This window comes from Euwallacea fornicatus, chromosome 4 (genome assembly GCF_040115645.1).
Source record: "Euwallacea fornicatus isolate EFF26 chromosome 4, ASM4011564v1, whole genome shotgun sequence".
In the NCBI taxonomy this organism is placed as follows: domain Eukaryota; kingdom Metazoa; phylum Arthropoda; class Insecta; order Coleoptera; family Curculionidae; genus Euwallacea; species Euwallacea fornicatus.
This window is the reverse complement of record NC_089544.1, coordinates 6260097-6284524: the sequence shown is the minus strand read 5'-3', so window position 1 is coordinate 6284524 and position 24428 is coordinate 6260097. Positions and strand designations below refer to the sequence as shown.

The 24428-nt window shown below is 31.9% G+C and overlaps 2 protein-coding genes and 1 long non-coding RNA gene across 3 annotated transcripts in view; 1 reads left to right on the top strand and 2 right to left on the bottom strand.

The window, feature by feature from the left end:
- Positions 1-1935: 1935 nt before the first annotated feature.
- On the bottom strand, positions 1936-7761 carry LOC136350965 (uncharacterized). The gene is made up of 3 exons (XM_066303162.1): positions 7542-7761; positions 3162-3386; positions 1936-2760 (listed from the first exon to the last, which is right to left on the bottom strand). Exons 1-3 carry the CDS (start codon positions 7600-7602, stop codon positions 2549-2551), a joined length of 498 nt encoding a protein of 165 aa, XP_066159259.1. The 5' UTR covers positions 7603-7761; the 3' UTR covers positions 1936-2548.
- Positions 7762-10970: 3209 nt separating this feature from the next.
- LOC136338886 (uncharacterized) overlaps positions 10971-24428 on the top strand; it is a 36226-nt gene continuing 22768 nt past the window's right edge. Inside the window, exons 1-2 of the long non-coding RNA XR_010732028.1 lie at positions 10971-11150; positions 20829-20934. This is a non-coding gene — a long non-coding RNA (uncharacterized lncRNA). The remainder of the gene's footprint in view (positions 11151-20828; positions 20935-24428) is intronic.
- On the bottom strand, positions 15961-21909 carry LOC136338878 (uncharacterized). The gene is made up of 3 exons (XM_066281655.1): positions 21749-21909; positions 16783-16920; positions 15961-16716 (listed from the first exon to the last, which is right to left on the bottom strand). The coding sequence occupies exons 1-3, from the start codon at positions 21795-21797 to the stop codon at positions 16505-16507; spliced, it is 399 nt and encodes a 132-aa protein (XP_066137752.1). The 5' UTR covers positions 21798-21909; the 3' UTR covers positions 15961-16504.

Genomic DNA, 24428 nt, shown 5'->3' with positions numbered 1-24428 from the left:
AAATTTTACCCAGAAATTATGTAAAATAGAATTTACCCAAATTTTTGAACGAAGTTCCCATTTACCGAAACTAAACGATTCTGAAGCAATTTTTCAATGCTTTTGACCATACAAATTTGTGCATCATTTTTAGTATACTCAAAGGAATTCTACAAAAAATTTAGAGATGTTTGAAGGATCGTTTTCGTTTGTAATCCTATGATGTGAGTGCATTACTCGTCCAAGATATTTCATTTGACTTTCTGAGTCGTTGGAAATGTTTAGTGCTTAACTTACTTAAAGCTTACTAAAAGTAACTCTATATCTCAGATACCAATAGAGATATTAACTGCAGATTCTAGAAGACTCAAAGAGCTTTTATCGAGACGATATATCTCCATAAATTTATACATTTTTATTTGTGTTATTTGCGAGTTGATTCTGATTCATTATGCTACCGCCATTATCAAGAATTCCAGATTTATCAGTTTTCCTTCCGTTTTGTTTATGTTTCTTTGTTATATTTTTTACACGGGAAATTATTGAATATTCTTTAGCCCACGACGAGTATATTTGTTTTCTCTATTCTAATGAAAAATTAAAGTGCATCAACGTGGAGACATCGTATTTTGGTGAACGAGTTTTCTAATTGAAATTCAAAAAACAAATCAATTATTTCTAATAGTTTACGTTCGAATCCAAACTAAATTAAACTTTAAACGCTTTAATTAAATTTTTAATTAATTACTAGTCAATGTTCTAGGATAACTGTGGTTCGCCATTATGTCGGGAGGTGAGCACTATAATGAAAACTGTTAGCAAATACCTAATTGTTCATGTTTTTCATGACTCAATATCAAAATTCAGTCATTCAGTAATGTCCATTTGTTAGCTTCCTTTTAGTTAGTTTCACTAGGGACGCCGAGAAAAATTTAATGTATTAACAATCAACATTTTAATCAGACAATCAGAAGATTGTGATACTATTGACAAATCAAGTGTCTAAAAATAAAATTCTGAGATTTAAAACTATGAAAAAAGAAAAAATAGGATAGGGTACAAAAATAACACAATAAGATACAATACTTACATACTCTACCTCATCAATTAGTGGTATATCCAATAATTTACCCACAGGATAACCAACTTTGTAAGCAATCCCAATCTTTCGCACTTTTTAAATATTTTAAAGCATTCTATTTTTCTTACGCGAATGAAAAGCCATTAAAAATGTTCACACCTATATATTCTGTTCAAGAATTTGAGTATGGTTGCCGTCGAGCACCTCCCAAAGATCTCTCCATAAGGTCCAAGAATTAGTTTGAAATCAGTAATAACAATTTCAAATTCTTCAAAAGTATTAGATTTTTACCTTAAATTAGCCAATTCGCAGAACTGCCCAGCTTTACTTACAAAAAATTTTTAAGATCAATTGTGAAAGTGGAAAAGAGAATGTCATGAAATGAATACGTTCTGGTAAAAAGATAAATACATTAAATCGAAATTTAAAGAAAATGAAATTTGTTATGAAATATAGAAATTGTTTAATTTAAAACGCGAAATGCAAAAACATTTTGAGTTTTAAACATAAATAACATTTGAAAATCTATATTTAGACATAGTCGAAGGATGACATAGGGTCAATAAGTTTTGGAAGAACGTTCAATAAAATCTTCTAACCGAAAATAAAGTATAATTTTTTTAGTGGACAATTCTTATTGAAAAATATTCCTTTAAAATTGAAGAACAATACTGAACAATAATCTCTTCTTAGACTCCAAGATTAATTTATTAGTGTAAGTTCGCTGAAAGGGCATGACCCCAATAACTAGGTAGGCAGACATAGTAATTTCTATCATGCGGGTACACCTAAATTGATTAACACTATTCTTTTCTTGCTACTTGATGATTTTATAAGGGGAATTAGGACCGCTATTTACTCTCAATCAAAACCTATTATTGTATGGGTGACATATTTAATTTTTTTTACACTTGCGAACACATAAAGACTACAAACTCATGATTGGCAATGAATCTACGTTTTATGCGTTTAAAAAATAAATTAATTGCATATTATGTAAACTACTTTATAAAAAATATTAAGTAAATATTACGAAACACTGATAGACTATATTAACGCTAAATTAGATAAAAATAACACTTACCCAACAAAGGACTGTGAGCATATTGACAAAGAAAACTAATACACATAGTAAGGACACATCTTTGGTTAACAAAACAATAAACAATATTTCAACAAAAAACTATAATATGGTTCATTGCTAACGTTTAATGAAATTACATGTCATTTTATGCATGGTTAGATATAGGTATCATAAAGTGAATTGGAAATATTTTCGTTTATTTGGTCAGAACCATAGATTTGGCGAAGATTAGAAGGTAAAATTTTTGTACAAATTTACATAGCGAATCCTTACTGATTAAAGCCGAGTAGATCAAAGTATCGGTAACATTATCGAGAGGATCATTTTTATGAGTTTGTATGGAAATTTTTCATTTTATGAAATTACTTAGACTTTGATTTTTTTGGCATTGAAAATGCTAAAAATTATTTTCCTAATATAAGTAAAACTGCCGGTACCAGCCCTACAAACATGAAACTACTTGAACTAGCAGAATTGCACCCATCATATTCACAGGTTCCACAGTATTCCAGATTTCTCGGACTGCTGCCAATAATGTCTTCAGGACAAGCACCTATCTTCAGATCCTTTACCACCATTCTGCATTCTCTTACCACTTCATTGGGACCGTGCGGTACTAAAATAATTTATAGTTTAACAAGGAGGAAGAGTAGCACATTTGCTGCCGCAACGTTCTTCAAAGTCGATTTAAAGGTAATGTCGTGAAGGAAAGCAAAGCCGTAAATATGCAGTTTCTGTCTAGTGGATACATTATTTTTTCGCCTGTTGCTATTTTCTAATTCTTTTTTTCATTTCTATATTTCAATATAAGAAATACACCATGAAGTAACGTCCTGGGTCAGCAAAGAAATTTGGTATTTGACAACATGTCATAAAATGGTAGATGCCAGTAAAATTTTTCATTACTTAGGCAGGCAAAGTGACATTTTATTACGAATTTCGCGTCATTAAAATGGCATTTTTTTATCAAATGGTAAACAAGTGAAATTGAAACTCATTTATTGGGAAACTATTCACCTGTTAAAACTTTCTTTAGGCACACATTTTTGAACTGTCCGAAAGTGGACGTGTGCATTCCATCGCATTGTATTAAAAACGGGTCTGTTTTAGCGGGAATTACATTGCCGTAGGAGTAATACTGGTCCATATGCCTTTGGTTAAGGAGGATTCTTGTGGTATTGAAGAAATCTCTGCAGGTGGCGTCAGTGTTTGAGGCACATTTCCAGCAATGCAAAGCGCTACCTGAAATAAATTTAATAATTACAGTAAAATACACCTCATTTGATAATTATCGATTATCCAAAAGAGCATACCAAACGATATTTAACCTGAATTAACCTGCGAAAAAAAATAATGGTGATTTATTTTAAAGATAAATATTATTGATTAAATTTGATATAAGTTTTAAAAAAATATATATTTTATAATAATTTTTAGTTCGCAGTGTTTCATTTGAAATTTTAATGTACAAGCTTTAATCACGCAATCTGTAACCAAAAATACCGGTAATTTCGTATATAAATTTTATTTCAAAAATATTTCACCAAGAAAAAGCTATCCACAGCCTGTTGTAGTTTTATCGTAAAATAATGAAAAGTTTACAAACTACTTAGCATTTCTCAAATTTAAAAAACATTTTTATTAGGTTTAAAAATATGCGATTTTGCCTTTATTTAACCGATCTTGTAACCGAAATTCCCACGTTCAAATACGGAAAACTATTTCGCTGTATATTATTTTTGCAGGTTAAATATAATACTATACTAATATTGAATGTGATACTTGACTGGAATATTCTACAAAATATCTTTTTCTGGCAGATGTTCAGGTTGTTGTACGTAAAGTGGTAATTTTCTAATTTATTAGTCGTCATAAGGCAATTACGTCCCAAATGAAGCACTACCGCAGAATATGATGAATTTAATTGTTTTAAATGAATGTCGTGACCCTTCCACGTATACGTTGTTCTTTAATTTGCAGTGATGACCGAATCAGTGAGTAATAACTTGGGTGTCGTTATTATTTAGGATATGCAGACCTGTTTTATGTAAAATAACAAGTGCTATACCTACAAGGTGCAAATTATTTACATGTATAATTTTTGACTCACGAATATTCTGTATTCACCACAATGGAATAGTTTTTTCTGGTGCATCTTAATAGGCACAATAGGTTTATTTCAATGAGAGAAGGTTTACAATGGCTAAGGAATTGGCGAAAAAAGCTGACAAATTAATAGACAATTAACCAGATAAATGGTAAATTGAAAAAATTAGATGAAAATAAATTTCCATTGTTTTGCGAAGGTATTAACTGTAAATTGCTACTGTATGCGCGCAAATTGTTGTGAATCAATGCCATTTGAATATCCTTCATGTGGTTATAGAAGTCATGATCCATGGTGTAAAAGTAAATTTCAGGACGTTGTGTCTTTTTTAAATTAGATACTAATCTCATTGAGACGAAAATAATTCATTTAATAAATATTATATCATTAAATATTCTGAATCGTTAGTAACATTTTTGACAGAACATTAATCGACTACAGAATTAGTTGTACAGAGGCATATAGTAGTTCCGGTTGGTTCCGGACATGAAATTAAATTGTATTTTTTTAGTAATAAAAATAAAAAAAACGAAGTCGATATTTAAACAAATCTGTATTGTTGAAATATAAAAATAGCAACGTTCGATTACTGAGATACGGATTGCTTAACAAGCATGAGTATCATGAATGGTCAGATACGAGCAGTTCTGGTCGCATCGACCCAATCACAATGCTCTAAATATCATGGATGAATTAAAAATTATACATTCATGTGAATGAATTAGTTTGTATTTATTAGAAAAACTTGTTAATATTCAGTCGACATAAATCGTTAGACATAAAGATACAAATTTTAAAAGACACCACACTCCAAGAGCAGCCAAAATTGCAAAACGAGAAGCAAACTATTCCAGATTTTAGCAAAACGGTCTTTTCTTATTAAATATAATTTCAATTCAGTTACAATACATATAAATTTAACAATATTACAAAAATTTAAGAAAAATCTCCTCAATGCTGAATAAATTAACTGAGGAATGCCATAATTCCTAAAAACTGAACACATCTCTTGAAAGTGTCTTAAATGCTTATCTACTTACTTTGAACGTTTATTGGGGATGCCTTTGAAATTTCAAATAATCATAAAAGCACTCTAGAAGTTCTCAAAAGTCTTTTTAAAAGTACAATAAATTTCCAAAATACCCGTAAATCAGCAGATTTTTTTAAATCTCAGAAGTTTCTTAAGAAATTTATAAAATCCTTTAATTTTGATCCTCTCTCAACTCTAAGGGATGTTCCTTAATTATTCTATGAAAATTTATAGGTGTTCCAAAAATGTGTGAATTAATGTTTAAAACTAATAGAAACCAATTATAAAGTTGAGGGTTTTCTTGAAGAATTTATTTAAGATTTTCAGGGAGTCTGATTTAAAGAATTTCAGAGATTCACCTGACTGCTGAATTTTACAAGGAAACCGAAAATTTTCAGATTTTCTTATACAGGGTGTCCCAGATCAAAGTGTAAATATTTTAACCATTGTTTTTACTAATGAAATTAACAAACGCATATATTTTCTTTTTGTTCAGAAGCCTTTAGTTTAAGTTCTAGAGATCTTTGAGTATGGGGCCCCATTTGGATAAAATAATTTGTGTTGGAAGAGCCCTCAAAAAGGTTTTTCGTTAAATTTGGTGTACAAATATTTTTCAATCGTAGCAGTTCAGAAATTAAAAAATGAAATATACAGCCTTGTCATAACATAGACATAAGGGCCGGACTATGAATATAGAGGCCCGTATTTATTTAACCGTTAAATATTTCGATTAAGTGCTTACACTACTTGATTATACCTTTCATTTAGAAACTTTTTTGTCTCTTGTAGATTTTTCACAGAATGTGTCGTTTTCTCATAGTAGTTATTTTAAAGCAATTCTTATGTTCCTCGGATTAGACCATGTTTACCTAAAGTTATTTATTAAATTATTTCAAACACAATAATAAAGAAGAATGAAATTATACACTATAAAAATTGTTTAAAGTGACCACGAGTTCCTAGACTTTCTTTAAACGATAAGGGGGTACTTTTTTTGACGTAACACCCTTTGAATACTACTTTTTGGGATCATTAAGTCACGCTCAGCATTTCTTAAACTACCAATTTTAATATCCTCAAAGTAATTGAATATTTCTTGCTCGTCATCTACCCCATGATGCTTAATATTATGATTTTCTCCTCGTTAAAGAGCGAAACTACCAAATTCCTTCAACCTAATATGAACATTTGTAAACGTTCTTGCATTTGAAAGTCGTCGATTAGGAAATCGCTGATGGTAGAGAACTCTAGCTCTATGAGCATTTTGTCTGCATTCACCATAAATCAAGTGAATATCAGCATACTCGAGATCGCTAAACGGAAGAGCCATTATAAAACAAATAAAAATTAATTTTTATGTTATTTTATAATTAAATATGGCAATAATAGCATTAACGTGTAATACCTACTGCTAGTTGACCACAATATGCCTGAAAATGACAATCAGAATGATTTTTTTGACAGGGAGAATGATGTGGCTATTCGAGCCATGGTCTACTTAATATCAACAAATTCCTGCAATAAAAAGTCTAAAATTTGGAATCGCTACTACGAGAAAACGACGCATTCTGCGAAAAATCTCCAAGAGACAAAAAAGTTTCTAAATGAAAGGTACAATCGAGTAATGTAATCACTTGATCGAAATATTTTACGGTTAAATAAATATGGGCCCTTATATTTATAGTCCGGCCCTTATATCTAAGTTATGGCAAAGCTGTATATTTCATTTTTTTATTTGTCAACTGCTGCGATCGAAAAATGTTTCTGCACCAAATTTCATGACAATCCGTGAAAGGCTCTTTTAACATAAATTATTTTATCCAAATGAGGCCCCATATTCAAAGAACCCTAAAACTTAAACGAAAGACTTTTGGACAAAAAGAAAAAATACGCGTTTGATAATTTCATTAGTAGAAACCACGGTTAAAATATTTGCACTTTGATCTGGGAGACCCTGTAGAGAATTGAATTTTAGGACACACGCAAAAATGGAAACACTACATCTTTGATGAGCCGATGTTAGTGAATTGAGACGTCACATCATGCAATTTTAAAAATACTTATTGCAAACATCAATTAAGTACCTGGAAATTTTTTGAGCCTAATATCTCAAAATTTTTTAAAGCTTTTAAGCATTACTAGATCTTTGTTTATATATTTAACTTTCGTATTTTCGTGTAGTTTTTTTATACAGGTTACGAAACACGCGGTATATTTACATGACATCCAAATCTAGCACTCTATGTATATCTAAACTTACTTTTATCAGCAATATACAGTAGAACTGCAGCTACTGCCAAGAAATGCTCTTGAAAAATCATTTTCTCCTGATCTAATTACTCGTAAGCTGAATTAAACTCTTTTTCAACTTCTTCACTAACTTAATTTAACTCCCGACAATCGTCACCGAAACGCACACCAACCAAAGTGTTCGATATTGTCCCGGCCGAGCTTTTTGATCGCACTTCGCTCCCACCACCTTTTAGATGCACCCAACAATGAGAATATTCGATTATTATTCATGTGGAAAAATTTCTTATTCTGAGTGTTATTATAGAGTTGATGATGTAAATTTCTCGGTTATTAACTAGGGAGGAAGCTGAATGAACAAGGTATAAACAATAATAAAGATTAGAGTCTGACTCACTGAATTTGATTTTATAATATCTGATTATTGACGACAGTATTGGTGCTCATGGTGTGATGTGGTAGGCATGAACAATGTTGCCTAAAATATACCCAAGTGGATGAAAATTAGGTAAACATTTAGCGAAAATAATATGGGCTCATAAGCATTTAATTATGGTCAATGAATAAGAATTTCTATCATTATTTCATTGATTTACTATGGCTGAAATAGCTTCAATAGAAGAAAAAGTTAGATATCAGAAAATCCATAACTCACCTCTGCCAAATTTTTTGTAAACATGTCCTGAGATAGCCACTTTGACGTAGAAATATGGGTGTAAAAGCATATAAAAATGCCGAGGAAAATTTAACGATTTATTTTAAAAATACGAAAAAGATTACACATAGTGAGGTAATTAATATCCTAAACTGAAGTAAAAATAAAAATTGTAAAAAAATATATTTTTTTCTTTTTAGTGCATAACTTGCTAGATTTTAACTTCGGAAAAAAACAACTAATGAGGTAATATCAGATAGAACCCTGGCCCTACGAAATAACGAATAGAAACCAGAAGTAACTTACATACAGCAAACAAAATACTAACACAATTCAAAAACAACGAAAAAAAGTTAAAAAACAGATTTTCTGTTCTATTGTCGCGTTTAATTCGTACCAAATGTTAATCCAAAATGTTCATAAATGAGTGTTTTGAAATTTCCTTTTGATGTTTGTGAAAATGGTGTTCGCTTCAGCTCTTAGTAAAGGCTAAATGTTACGCAGAGTTAGTTTCAACTGAGAACAATAAACATTATTCTCTAAGGGTGGTTGGAGTGGCAGAATTACACCTAATGGTGAGTGAGGTATTGTTACCAAAAAATAAAAGAAATAACGAATAATCTACATAAACGTCTTGAACATATTTATCAATAGTTTATTTGAAAATTAACTTTTCATTTTGTTGTTACAAAGTTCCAATTTAAAATAAATTAACACCAAACTGTTCCTATAAACAATTTTAATTGGTATTAAATGCTCGATCAATTTAATGCAATAGAAAATAATTCAAAGAACGCTTTACAGCCCTAGACTCTGGGTGGATGCCCCTATCCCATCCCCCTTAAAATGCCATTCGGAGTCATGTACCGTGGACATGTTCGTGTTGTTGCGCAATGAGATTATTCACCCTCTATTTTTTAACCATCATAAATTAAGTCTTTAAGGAAGGGCGGCTCTATTGACATTTTCCTGTAAGGAGGGGTGAGTTTGCCATACGTACAATGACTTGAAAATAGTAAAAGTATGTTGTTTTCACATAAATATGTTTTATGAAATGGGAACGAAAGTAATTGACTGTCAATTTTACAAGCAAAAAGAATCTGTATATAATACGGGGTGCTTTAAAAGTCGGGGTGACTGCTTCAGGAGCATATTCCACGCGGTTAAAAGTAAATTCTCGAATTACCTATTAATGTATCATATCGAGTATTTTTAAGTTCACATATCTTTTCTAAAATATATATTACTGATATGATCCAATATATAGAGTGTTTGGTTGATGTCGCACTTAATCTTAAGGGGTGATAATAGAGCTTATTTGTAACAGTTCTGACTCATAATGTCTTATCCTAAAATCTGTGGTTTTCGAGTTATTCGCAATTTAGTGATATTGTAGTGAAATCCGACATAGTCACAAAATATGGTGTTTAAAGATTTTCTCTTATTTGTTTTGTGACAAAACTATTTTTGGCTATTTTTCAAGACTTTAGCGCACCACCTAAAACAATAGTTTTCATAATACTTCTTTAAATAAAAATTCTGCAGTAATTCAAAGTTTTGAAACAACAAAATTGGTCAAACCACTTTCAAATTCATTCATGAATTTTGCAAAATATTCTCTCCAAAACCCAAAAGTAAATTAATAAAAACATTTCTTCATTTTGTTCTTTATAATCTGTGATCCAAATTTTTTATACAAAACCATTTTTTAGTATGTTTATTAAAAAGCAATCTGAAACCCACAGTTTGTTTCGTGTATTTTTTTGCTGCTTCGCCTACGTCATAATTTGGACTATGTGAATTGCGCCTTTGAAGCTGAAAGGGAAAAAAAAGTAGAATTGCTTTTATTTTCCTTAAAGGCTCATATGTAAACATATTATATTTTCACTTTTTTGATCAATAAACACTATTTAAAACATCACTTTATGAACAACAAAGAACAACAAAACAACAAACATACAGTATCGAGCAAAAGTGGAGAAACATTTAAATTTTTGTAATATTTTAAATAAGTATTAAAAATAAAAACATATTTTATTTTTTTAAATAAGTACTAGGTAAATGTAACTTAAAAGTAAAACAAAAGAATTTTTCCTACTCACAATAACATTATACTGAGTGATATTTGAAAAAACGACGAGCAAAAGTAAAGAAACATTATGAAGAAAAATAGTTAACTATAAAACTAGTTAATATTTAGTAGAGTAGCCTTTATTTTTGATAACCTCTAAACATTTTCTTCTCATGGAACCAATAAGTTTCTCAATAGTTTCCTTCGGTACAGTGTTCCAAGCTATTTTAATGGCCTCAAAGAGTTCAGCACTATTTTTTAATTTTTCAGAATGTTGGACGCGGATTTTCTGATCAATTAAATCCCATAAGTTTTCTATGGGGTTCAAATCGGGGCTCTGTGCCGGCCACTTCATGACTGTAACTCCTTCATCTTCAAAAAATTTTTTTACAATTTTTGCCGTATGCTTCGGATCATTGTCTTGTTGAAAACACCAACGTAAAGGCATGTTGTCTTTTGCATACGGCAGCATTGTGTCAGCTAAAATCTCCAAGTATTTGTATCGATCCATGATTCCGTTAATTTTGATAATAGGTCCCATTTCCTAACCAGAAAAACACCCCAATATTTGAACATTTCCTCCGCCGTGCTTAATGGTGCCCAAAGTATACATCGGATCGAAACGTTTGTTAGCAGGACGTCTCACCCATAAAATACCATCCGAAGAATGCAAATTAAATTTACTTTCATCGGAAAATAATATGGTATTCCACTTTGATTGGGACCAGTTTAAATGATCATGTGCAAATTGAAGTCGGGCGGTCCGATTTTTCTTTGAAATAAAGGGTTTTTTAGAAGGCTTTCTTGCCGGAAGGCCACCCTCCTTCAGACGTCTTCGAATTGTGTGAACACCAACATCAATATCGTCTAGTTCAGATTTAATACGTACTGCGGTAAGAAATGGACTTTGTTTTACACGATTTATAATTTTCTTATCAGTCTTGGGTGTTGTTTTTCTTGGTCTTCCAGTTTTTGGTGGACTTAATAGAGATTTTCGTAGACGATACAACTTAAGAGTTTTAGATATTATCGATCGATTTAAGTTGAACTGCTCGGCAATGGTCTTTTGTTTTATACCGGCTTGGAACTTCGATATTATTAATTGTTTTATATCTAACGACAAATTAACACCTTTGGGCATTGTTACAATATTTACTTTTCGGCAATAACACTGAAAAATCAACTGGTCACTTTAGCACCTAAAGGTTAAAAGGGAATTTCAGATTTATTTCTTTATTTTTGCTCGTCGCCAAATTGAAAAAAAAAGTTTATCAGTAATAAAAAAAAAGAGAACAAAAATAAACAATCTATTTGCTTTTTGGTGCTGATAGTAAACAACCATCGTAGTCATATTTGGAAAATAAATAATAAGAATATATTTTTTATAATTCAATAAACAGTTTCTCCACTTTTGCTCGGTACTGTATGTACGTAACTAACATTTTAAAAACTTTACAATAAATTCTCAAATTGAAGTCCCCCGTTCTGGATACAGGCTGTCAATCGCCTCCTATGTCCTGTTACCGTAATATTGTTTAAAAAACTATTTTTGATCATTTCTGCTGCTTCATTAATTCTCTGCAACAACTCTTCACGAGAATCTATCCTTCTTTTATAAACAAGATCTTTCATATGACCCCAAATGTAATAATCGAGAGGGGTCAAATCCGGACTCTTTGCGGGCCATGGTATCGGGCCACCTCTGCCAATCCAACGATCCGCGAATACTTTATTTAAATGATTACGGACTTGCAGCTGAAAATGTGCCGGGCATCCATCATGTTGGAAGATCATATTTTGTCGATTCATAAGACGAACATCTTCCAGCAATAAGAACAAATCATTCCTTAAAAAATTCAAATACCCATCTTCATTCAAATTGTCAGGTAAGACAAAAGGACCAACCACAAACTTTCCAATCTCGCCCATCCATACATTTACACTAAAATTCTGGAAAGATGTTTCTCTGATTTTACGAGGATTCACATGGGCATAATAGTGCATATTATGAAAATTAAATATGCCTTCATTTGTGAATCTTGACTCATTAGTCGATAAAATTTTATTTAGAACACCATGATCCTCCTGGTATAAATCGTTTATGAATCGACAAAACTCTAGTCTTCTTATTTCGTCGCCAGGGACAAAATATTGGGCAGGAATGTAGTGATAAGCATGGATTTTCTCATCCTTGAACGTTTTCCACACTTTCCACTGACTTATGTTTAAAATTCCTGAAATTTGTCGAACACTTATTGTTGGGTCTTCTTCCACCATATTTAAAACTTGTTCCTGGATTGCTGTTTCGTATCGAATGTTGCCTATTTGATTTCCAGCAGGTTTTGTGGAACCAGTTTCGCACAGTCGCGAGAATGTTTGACGAAAAACCTCTACAGTCGGTAATCTCAGATTTGGATACCGCCTGGAATATTCTCTTCTAGCTTTGGCAGCATTGCCGTTACAAAACCCATAGATAAAAACAATATTTCCGTATTCAGCATTAGTAACTGATATATTTTGGAATTTGAACGAAAAAGATGCTTTGCAAAATGAAAATTACACTGACTTTCAAAAAAACCGCAACACCAAGAAGAACGCCTTGTATGTATTTGAAATTTTGGTATGATTTTAGACTTGTAAAGAGAAAAAAATAATAAAAATTTCAAGTTCGTATTTTAATGCGATATGAAGTTTTTCTTTACTTTTTTATCTGTGACGATCGTTATTTTTGCAAATTTTTTTACAGGCGGATAGCGATAAAGGTATTATTGTTAGTACTATATTAAATGTGTGGTAGTGCAAAATGTCTCGTGTACGCCAAAATGCAGTTTATCAGCAGTTAACTCCCTTTGAAAGGGGAAGAATTGTTGGTGTGCATGAGGCAGGTTTACCTTGCCGCGAAATTGCACGTAGATTGGATCGAAACGCATTAACAGTGCTAAGAGCTTGGAGAGATTGGTTTAATGAAGGGTCAGTAAATCGTCATCGTGGTAGTGGCCGTCCAAGAATGACGAACCAACGCGAAGACCGGCAACTTTGTCGTTCAGCGACAGGCGCCCCGTTTGAAACAGTTCCGTCTCTTGGTGCTAATTGGGTAGCTACCCTAATTCGAAGGTTCTCCCTTAGTAGGGTGTATCGCAGAATTCGAAGTTTTGGACTAAATTCATATCGTCCTATGCGTCGGCTTTCATTATTACGAAACCACAGGGTGGCCCGACTGGAGTGGTGTCATCTGAGAGTGCAATGGGTGGATGAGTGGAGAAGAATCGTGTTCAGTGATGAGAGTCGATTTTGTTTATGGCGATCTGATGGACGGTTACGTGTTAGAAGGCACAGAGGAGAGCGATTAAATTTGGACTTTTTGGAAAGGCGTCATTCTGGCTTAACACCAGGTGACATGGTTTGGGGTACCATCCAGTATGGTAGTCGGTCTCCTCTTGTTTCCATTTATGATAGATTAAATGCTCAGAGGTACGTTAATAGTGTCTTAGAACCGGTTCTTGTACCATGCATGCACGACCATCCTGGAAGCACATTTAACAGGATAATGCGCGACCACATGTAGCCAACGATACTTTGAGATATTTGGAAGCTGAAAATTTGGATACTTTGCCTTGGCCAGTTCAGTCTCCAGATTTGTCCCCAATAGAGCATGTATGGGATATAATGGGTCGGAGACTTCATCGTTTAGCTCGCCCTCCAGAGACCATAGATGAACTCCGCGAGCAGGTGCAGATTTCCTGGGATACAATACCACAGGAAGATATTGACAATTTAACTTTAAGCATGCCACGTCGCTTACAGGAATGTATTAATTTAAGAGGAGATACCACCCATTATTAAATTATTATTAAATTTTTTCACTTATTCACAATAATTTTCTTTTGATATTTTGATCGTTTTTATCTATTACCCGATCCAACGTAATGCCAGAATTTCAAACGTGTACGATGTGTTCTTCTTGGTGTTGCGGTTTTTTTTGAAAGTTAGTGTATAATTTATTTTGACAAACGTCAAAAAGCGCAATTCACACGATACAAATTATGACGTCGACAAAGCAGCTAAATCTGCGTAAAAAAATCCATGTTTTCCAGATTGTTTTTTCATAAAACGTATTCAAAAAACAGTTTTTTGTAAAAATATGGTATCTCAAATTATAAAGGACTAAATAAAGACATTTTTAAGTTAGTTTATTTTCGATCAAAGTCGGAAGTGGTTTGGCACTTTTAGCGGTTTTAAAACTTTGAGCTGTTGTAGAATCTTTATTTCTGCAAGTATTTTAAACACCGTTGGTTCTAACTCTGCGTTAGGCTCCTGACAAACAAATACAAATAATTGTATTTCAACAGTTGGACCAAAATTCTCAAAAAATCTACGTTTGTACGACTATGTCGGGTCTCACCAGAATATGACTAAATTGCGAATAACTCGAAAACCACAGTCTTTCGGATAAGGCATTAAGAGTCAGAAACGTTATAAATAAGTTCTACTATCACCCCTTAAAATTAAGTCCCACATCAACCAAATACCCTGTAGTAGTGTTATTACGAGTTCCAAATACACACAGTTGCCGACCAAAGACTCTATAATTGGATCCAGTGTGTAAAATACTTTTAAGATGTACAAAAATACGAAAGATGAAATACAATTTATATTTTCAACAGTTAAGAGACATGGCACACAAAAATCTTGTTAGCAATCAGCTTAATGCTTTACCACAAGCTATAGTCTATAATCTCCCTTTTTAATCATTCATGTAGTGTTTTATCGTTCATGTAGTGTTTCATGTAGTCAAATATGAAAATATATAAGCAGTTTAAATAGTCAGGATAAAATGAACGCACTATACGTCCCTAATTATTTTAACAACATTGATTTTTCTATGACCGCTTCTTCCCGTCAGCAAACGTCACGCATTAGATCATTTATATATTTGTAAACTTATTGTTGTTCATTTAACGTAAATTCACCACTGTTTGATTTCACATTATGGCTCATACCAAAATAGTAGGTAAACGTTGCGTTTACTCGTAAAAAACGTTAGTAATAGATATAAAAATATGTGATGTTAAAAACATAGGATTTGCAATGATTCACGATGATTAGTTGACATGGAATTATAATTGTTGGACTTACTTTAACACTAAATTTTCAGAAAATTAGTGTTTTTATGAAACAGCTTCCGGTTAAAAAAATATACATTTTTATTAGGTATGTATCCGAATCAAAAGATGCTAAATTTCTTTAATAATTCCATCGTATTTTTGCCCTAATAAAAGTGTATAAATAACGGATTTTTTTACAATAAACAGTTTTCAAAACATGTCAAATTAAAACAATTGTCAATTTTAATTTTTGTCCGGATATATTTGTAATTTTTTTCGAGGTCTATTGTGAGAAAATAAGTACAAACTGCGTGACAAAAAAATGGGTAATTTGAATTTTTTAATGAAATTTTTCAATTTTTTGCTTTATATTGTGATTATTTGTGTTCAATTTGAAATTCTATCTACTTGTAAGAATCGATTGCCACTAAAAACAAACTCAAGTAGTCATGAAGCAAATTTGCATTCCATTGTTATGTTATAATTTCATTACTGCATATTCGTTTTACTTGGTTTTGTATAAAATGTAAACATTCCAAATTTATACCCGTCCTTAAAAATTTCCCAGGTTAACAGTCGTAAAAAAATTGATACAAAATACATACTAACATTTATTTAAACAATTTGTATCATTCACATTGAAACGAACCCAACATTTAATTTTCTACGATAACAATACTAATAAGTAGAATATAGAAAGAAGTAGTATTATTGGTTACAGTAAATCTCAGTGCTGCAGTTAATGTAAAAATTCCCATAAATTAATAATAAATTCATAAAAGTAACCTTGAAAATTTTTAATAGTACATAAAAACAAAAGTATGATGCCGATCGCAAAAATTTCACTTATTTTAACACATGGTTAAAAAAGGTTCAGTAGGTAACAGAAAATGTGTTCAGGTTTTCCAAGATAAGAAGGCACTTTACACAAATCTTTTCCTGTGTAAAAGATGACGTAATTAGATTTTTTAGATTTTGGATACTACTAATCTCTGAATATTATAGTATGAGTTTCCGATATTCCTCAGTGCATCTTTATCTTGGTCGTACTGTATAGCTTATAACTTAATTTAAAGGTCGTTTACATAGAAATTTTATTCATTACAGTCGCTCAAAAAATCGTTTAAAAAGTCTTTCGCAGTTTACAAAAAGTACTTAGGAATGAGGAAAACTGCAATTGCGCCCAGGACAGTTACAAAACTGAAACTCACTGCAGGAGCCGAGTTGCACAAGTCCTGACTGCAAACTTCACAAACACGGGAAGTTCCGTCCTTGCATTCGAAGGAAAGTTTTCCACTCTCATCTTTATTGGCGATGACACATTTTCTGATGGTCACTTCCTTCTTGTTGTTGTCTATGAAACAAGAAATTCTATGTGAAAAGAAATTCTACACGAATGCATCGGTATAAGAAAACTCACCAGTGAAGACCTGTTTCAAGCATGCTCCAGCAAGACGGTCATTGTTGGTGGTTTTACCACATCCAGGTACTTTGCCCCATTTGCTTGACTCCTGGGCACAGGTTATAGGGTCACAAGTGTAACATTCCAAGGAATAGGCTGGAAAAGTGAGACATTAAGTTCGCTATTAGGGTAACTAATTAATTTTAATAGGTTTGTAAATATCTCAAAAACGACTTGGGTCGAAAGGCATTTGCAAATACTCCGTTGCAAGTAAAAATAATGAGAACATTCAACTGTTAGGTCAGATTATAAATGCACCGAGGCACAGAGAAGTTACATGATTCTAAATATGTGAAAAAAAGCCGTCACGACGTCATCGATATTTAAATAAAATTAAATTTTTGTTGTGCTATTTTACGTTTCTTTTGATTAAAAGAAAACTTTAATAACACAAAATAGGTTGAAAAGTTTCACTTTTGCTTTTTAGAAATTAAGAGTGACACCCCACACCCGGTTTTGTTTTATTATCCACTTTTTCAATATAGCACTTTTTTGTAAATCGGAGAAGAACAGATCAATTGGCGAAAGAATTATGTGTTCTACTCGGCAAAAATGCAGAAAATTGTGTCTAAAATTACTAGAGGCACTAGAAATGTGGAATATTTGGTCGATTTGTACAATCTTTTCGGCCCCTTCATCACCTTCTTGGTATGCACTTCCAAAAAGTTTCTTTCATTGAACTGTTTATTTTTAATTAAATTAATAAAAGTTCAGGGATTTTAGCGCACAGATGGTTGCGTACAAACGCCAATGTGCATAAAAAGCGATAATGTGAAGTGTTGAGATTGAAAACCTGCAACACAAAATCGAGATCCAAATTTCAATTTCAAGCCCTAGACTTCATTAAAAATGCTATAATACTCAAATACCACAATTCAAAGATCAACACAAAATTAGTACTTAGGGAAACTTGGAGTGTTATAACGTCAAGACTGAAATTAGCTTCCAAGGATTGTAACCATGTTTCTGTTTTCTTTTTAAGAGAAGGAAGGAAATTACGTGTATTTACTATAGAGAGTAATTTTTAATCATGCGAACTGTAATTTCTAATAATTTCTAGTGGCTCAGTAGTCACTAATCACTGATATTAGATGTATACGATTAGAATGCAATGTTCTGCAATCCTTCCTGTAATGAAACCAAACTTCTGAGTTAGAACTTTTTTGTACAATAATTTAAAATTAATATGAAATACTATTTGACTAGTTTAAAAATGTTTCTTATCCTTTAATCATGTATTAACTATTTAAAAAAAAAAGATAAATACTTGTACCTCGGATTTGCATATAAATGGGCTTGAGAGGAGCAACGTGTCATACTTTCACAGGAAATGCATTAAAATATGCCACTGATTTATTATATGGTGAAATAATTTTTTCCCCAGTTAAGTGCCATTTAATGTTTATGACTTAGCTCATGATTAATAATATAACAAGATATTCGTCAATAACAACTACTTTATTAATCATGCTAATTACTGATAATATAATACGGATAAATCATAGTGTAACAAACTATATAAGATAACTTGTAAGTGTACATAAAAAAAATAAATCATAAGCAAAGTCCGACTCTGCAAGCTCTGAACAAAAATGCAATTTCACGCAAACACTATAATTTTCATATAGTCGAAACTAAAGGTACTGGGATCGATAAGTTATGGAAACGGATAGCTCAGATTAGGGGAAAATCAACAGCAAAAAAGGAGAAAAATTTTATGGATGAAAAAGTAAATTATTGGAACTTTTTACAGGAAAATGGGGAGCGTTAACAGCAATTGTGTATGCGAAGTAAGGTTGTGGCGTAGTTCCTTAATAGTTAGTTTTAGTCTATTTTCTGTGGAAAAATCTATAGTTGTGGGGTTTGTCGGTGAAAAACACGTAATGGGAGTTCAATGACATACCAAAGCTTTGTTTGTTTATATATTATGTTACATTGTCATAAGTAATGCTGTAAAGATATCTTCACGGGATTTTCAAGATTTTTATGTACAGTGTCAGGAAAGTATAAAAAATTTTGGTCATTATACATGTGAGCATTCTTTGTCCATTTTGAAACTATTAATCAATTATTTGAAAATAACACGGGGTTCTGGCTCTAAATTCCTCTCAAGATAAGTGCGAGAAAATGGTAAAAGGGCTGTCATGGTTCCCCTCGCATTTCTTGTTTATGTTAAGATCATTAATTGGCATTATCTGAAAGTAGTACAGGCTTTTGGTACCAAGCTCTTCCCCAGATTAGCGTGAGAAGAGAGGATTGTTTATAAATTCCTTCAGCGTAGGTGAGAATGGCGTTTAGGGGTTTGGTACCCGTGCGAAAAAGGGTGGACAGCCCTTCCATCTTATCGATTCTCTCAGGAAGAGGGGATGTGTTCTGTGTATGGATACCGGGTTGTATCGAAATATTCCATTTTTGATTCACGGAGAATAAAGAAGTGCTCTGAGAATTGTGTTGTTTCTCTCCACCCTTGAACCGCGAATCTTACATACGTATGTATGTCGGTCACTTAACTCGTTTCCTTTTCTTGGACTATTTTGTGTATAACTCTGGTTTTTGTTTCGTTAAATTGTGATTTTCTTTTAGACAAGGATAAATTGGATATTTTCTTATTTGGATTAAGCAAGAAGACATGAGAATTTATCCTTTTGAATTTATACTTCTAAATAACCCAGAAAATGCAGGGTGTTCTTTTTAACAAATTTTCCCGCACAAGAGATTGTATTTCCAAAACAACTAGACTTAAGCATGGACACCCATTGGAGAATGAGGTATAGATACGCGCACATACCGAAACCAGAAATATCCCTTTTAAATAGGCCGTTTAGATACTAACAAAATATGTTGTATATAAGGTGTTTTCGTTAAAAAGTCGACTTTTCGTATAAACTAATCTCATTACGTACACATTACATGCAATGGTTTATGCCCGATTTCATGTTAATTTGCCAGAACTTAACTTTAAATTAATAATTAAGATACTTCCCGATTACTTAAATTACTTGCTAAAAGGCTTTTGCATCCATCCAACTCACGTAAATGTCTCCCAGAAACCTCAGTTTTTTAGTCATTATCAGATCCATTGTAAATACATTATGTTATTTTCTTTTTTCTAGAAGGATTATAAATTCACCTGTTTTATTATACCAGGACTATGATGTATGAATTAATGGATACAAAGCAGAATCATAGAGTAATAAAATCGAACATAAATATCTATGTATTATTTAGATATTTTTCCTCTCTAAAAATATTTTATTGTTCCACTCACATCTCTGTTACATATTAATATAATATACGCGACTATAACAGCAGAACGCATTAGATATGAATGGAAAATTACTCTATTGCAATGTCAAGGTCAGCAACACATTTTGTATAATGGAAAATGGCGGAAAAACCATGAGTAATCATCGAATTACTGCTTTCATAAACCTATACATCAAAGGTTATGAACATGAGCATTCACAATGGAAATTTTTGCTACCGCTCGGGAAAGACTCTTTTAATCCTACTATTGATATTGGTGGTTGGAAAAATAAGTCCACCCTGATTGATTTTTAGTTTACAGTGATATTGACACCAAAATGTTCAATAAAACCCAGCATTTCTAATGGGATTTCTAATTAAAACAACTCAAACTAACCGAATCCAAGGAAAGGTCGTACCGCTGACCAAGGCTAAACATAGTGGAGTCATCAACAAAAATATCCTAGCTGTTAATATCAAAGAATAATATTAGAAATGCAATAGGAAACTATTGATAATTTACAAATAAATTATTTTCGTTTTATTTACCTACAATAAAGTTTGTCAAATAATTAATTTTACTTTCTCAAAGGTCGATAGCATCTATACGAATATTTCTATAGAATCGATGGAATAGCGGCAGGTCTTTGGATTACTTTCTTGAATTTACATGATAATTAACTACAAGATAAAGTTACCAATACTTTGGTCTATATTGGTTTTCAAGTCATTTGTTCATCAATATTTTTGTATTTTAGACCACCAATGATTCGTGACGACCCTGATGATTCGACCAATAACCTAGGCTTGGTTCTTATTAGTGCAATCACAACAAGGTCTTGGAACCCATTTTTATTTATACAGGTGAGTAATTTATTCTTCACGGATACAATTTCGATTACGTCATACTTATATTTGTAATTCTCATTTGAATTTTTAATATTGCAAATGGTCAAAGATATGCGTGAGAGTTTTACCACTAGCCAAACTACAATTATTAAAAGCAATGGTATAAATAATCAATCTAAATATTTATTTAGCAGAATTATTGTTTTGGTAACTTGTCCTGTAAATAATTCAGCTCGTTAAACTCCAATTAAGTCATTCTCAGCGGATTACGTAAGTCTCAATTTATTTGTTGAATAGGTAGGTTTAATTTAAACGAAGGCGACATAGAAGAAATAAGCTCTTGGAGCTTTCCACTTCTCTTAATTCGTCAAATTATGTAGGATAAATCGAGAGTGTAATAATAAATGCTATTTAATTGTTGAATAATATATATATTCTTTAACGAATAGCGATCTAAACACAAGTTCATCTAGTAACAAATTTGGACCTAATGAGATGCCTCTCCAGTAAGGGCGACTCATCTGGTTAGTCTCTCTTAAGATTACAATCAACAACCATACATGAAAGCTGAATCCCTTTCATCATCCCTAAAGATAGTTTATGACCTTTATGGTCTTCCCAACATAACACTTGGCTATAGATTTATGTGTTTGTCGGGCCAGCATTATACTAATAATTATCACTTGTAGATGGTCATATAGCTATCACAAATCATCTGCTCGAACAAGAATTTATAAATAAACACGATACTTAAGTGATAAATATAATTTTGGACCAATTACGAATGTTTTAAGGTGTAAAAATGGTTTAAAAATTGATTTTTACTTACCAAATTGGACGAAAGCTGCCAGGGCTAAAAGGCACAATATTTTCGCCATATTTACTGTTTAATAAGTAAATTATTAATTAATCTGGTGGATGGTATTAAGGCGCGTTCACTTTGTCTGCGAAGTGAAGTTTAAAAGTTGGCAACGACAACAGTGTTGCCTGGTTCCTATACTGTAGGTGAATGGTGAGGGCAACAAGCAGGTCCGTATTGTTTTTTTTTCAGAAATGGACAATAAAGCCTTATTATATTATATGGGGGCAGTGACATTCGCTTTTAGTTTGTCTTTGAATCAGAACTACATAGTGACGGTTCTGGAGTTTTTCTATTTTTTCCGCCGTTTTGCATATCAATAAAAATTAATTTCACCTGCCATGGTATATTAGTGACGTCTCAATAACTTAAAGTACAAGATGAATAAATGGTACAGGTGGCTCTATCATGTGCACTAACACTAAACGAGGTTATTTTGACTGTTCTTTCTGGCATTTATTAGAATTGATATACTTTCAACATGAGAATGGTGTTCATGAAAACTTCACTAAATATTATATGGATAATAAATAGTAAGCATATAATTATTAGAACTGAAAATACCGCATATATATCATATCACATATGATTATCATAGATGGCATTTCCAAATTTGAAAAGAACTCTTGTTTATGCCATCCATAAAAACTTTCTGAATTTATGAAACTGTGATAATACCTATTTTTGGACTCTCCGTTGAAGTAAAGGCACCTTCACAGGCACCATATTAAACGATGAACTCCTTTACCACGTTTTTTTTGCACGGTGTTTTTGTCCGTCTTGCCAACGTCTGAAATCACCTTAATGATGTAGAAAGAGATAACCCACATCTATACCATAAATGTAATATCTTTTTAACTTCACCAACTAATGAAAATCTAATTCGACGAATGACCATTGAAATAATTTTTTCAAAATTACGTTACTAAAATCGAATCTGCTAATGCTATGACGGCCCTTTATAAATAAGTTTTACTCGTTAAGAACAATTGGTAAATTTATCTGGAAGATATTTAGCATAGAAATTAATAATTTCACCAATGCATAGCTTTTAAAATAATTATTTATTATATTTTTGTATAATGATATTTATGAAAATTATCCTTCTGGTGAAATTATGTGGGCTTCGATTTCTCGGTAATAATGGACATTTGATAGATAGGTTTCCTAACAAATTTTGTCCACTTACCTCCTATTCGTGTGTTAAAGTTTATACCGGATAAAGTGGTTTTTTTTATTCGACGTTTGAAAGCAAATATAGAGTTGTACTTAATCAAACCACTATAATTTATACAAATGACAATCGTATAACGACCCACGCAAAAGTTTCATAAATAGCTGAGAGAAAAAGTGGAGTAGTCAAAATTCATACCAGACGTAGAATTACAGAAATTTGTTACAAATTTTACAAAGACTTGCATGCTTATGTACATCTGAACAGTTGTAGATAGCTTTGCAGTGGATTAGCATAAAAGGATTGTGATACATTTTCTGCTTATGTACTTTGTAGAACTTTGTTCCACTAGAAAAAGTATTTTAATAAATCTGGATATGTGAGGAGAGCATATAATGTATTTCAACAAATCACTGTCAATTTCATGAAGGCACATGCCAGTGACCTCTATTTTGTTTTGAATTGATTCGCTACAGGCGTGTACAGTTGTCCAGTTCGATTTAAATTTACAAGTGGTATCGTCGGTACAGGTGTAGCAGGTCAACGCAGTAATAAGCATTGACATATATTTACTTTACTCAAGGTATTCCTCATGTTCTGAAAAATCCATTCGAAACTTTGTTATTGAAGCAACAAAATAGGCAGGAAACTTTATAAAGCGAATCTTCTTAATTTTAAAAACTTAAAAAACAGTTATAATTACGCATTAATAATAGCAAAAGACATTTTCACGTAAAAATTTTCAATTTTGGAACCAAAATAACAAAAGGTCACCCAGAACACTATTCTAATTCCGGAAAATTTAACTTTAGAAAAGAGCATTCTATATGTTTTTATGGACACACGTCTAATGGAGTTTTTAGTTTTAGAGCTGGAAATAAAAGCTAGATTCTAGGAATTTTTAACAAACCCTCGTCATGTAGTAATTACGTTAGTTACATAAACATAATTGCTACATTATTAAGGAACACAAATTTGTATAATGATATAAATAATCAATTTTTCTGTTATACAGTGAGACCCATAAAACCGGTATCATATGGGAAATTCTTCTTCTTAAGAATTTGGATAAATTTTAACTTTGCCTTCGCTTGTGTTTCAGAAATGATGAGAAATGACATACAAATCCAATAACAATTGACAGTCTATAACTGTCAAATTGCATTTTTTTCAAAAACTTAGAAAATTTGCCATTTTTTCTTAAAATTTTAAAAAATCTCAAACAAAACATTTCTCAGTTTTTTATTTTCTACCTATGGACCAATTTCCAAATTATTCAAATCGATCACCAACAATCATTTTGCGTTGATATTTGTTGATATCTAATTTTGTGTGATAAACTTTATAAAAATAAAGAAATAATGTAAACTAAATATTTTCTTTGCAAATTAGATCAACGTTGCATCAAGGCATACGTAGCATATTTAATGAACTCTACATTTTCTTCAAAAAGATGAATTTATTACTGAATTTTAA

What these genes read in the sequence shown, in the direction of transcription:
- LOC136350965 (XM_066303162.1), bottom strand. Translation starts at nt 7,602, where the DNA reads ATGATTTTTCAAGAGCATTTCTTGGCAGTAGCTGCAGTTCTACTGTAT. An exon ending in ACTGTATATTGCTGATAAAA is followed by an intron (nt 3,387 to 7,541) that starts GTAAGTTTAGAT and finishes AATTTATTTCAG; the next exon opens with GTAGCGCTTTGCATTGCTGG. An exon ending in CCTAAAGAAAGTTTTAACAG is followed by an intron (nt 2,761 to 3,161) that starts GTGAATAGTTTC and finishes AAATTATTTTAG; the next exon opens with TACCGCACGGTCCCAATGAA.
- LOC136338878 (XM_066281655.1), bottom strand. Translation starts at nt 21,797, where the DNA reads ATGGCGAAAATATTGTGCCTTTTAGCCCTGGCAGCTTTCGTCCAATTT. An exon ending in GGCAGCTTTCGTCCAATTTG is followed by an intron (nt 16,921 to 21,748) that starts GTAAGTAAAAAT and finishes TCACTTTTCCAG; the next exon opens with CCTATTCCTTGGAATGTTAC. An exon ending in CTTGAAACAGGTCTTCACTG is followed by an intron (nt 16,717 to 16,782) that starts GTGAGTTTTCTT and finishes CTTGTTTCATAG; the next exon opens with ACAACAACAAGAAGGAAGTG.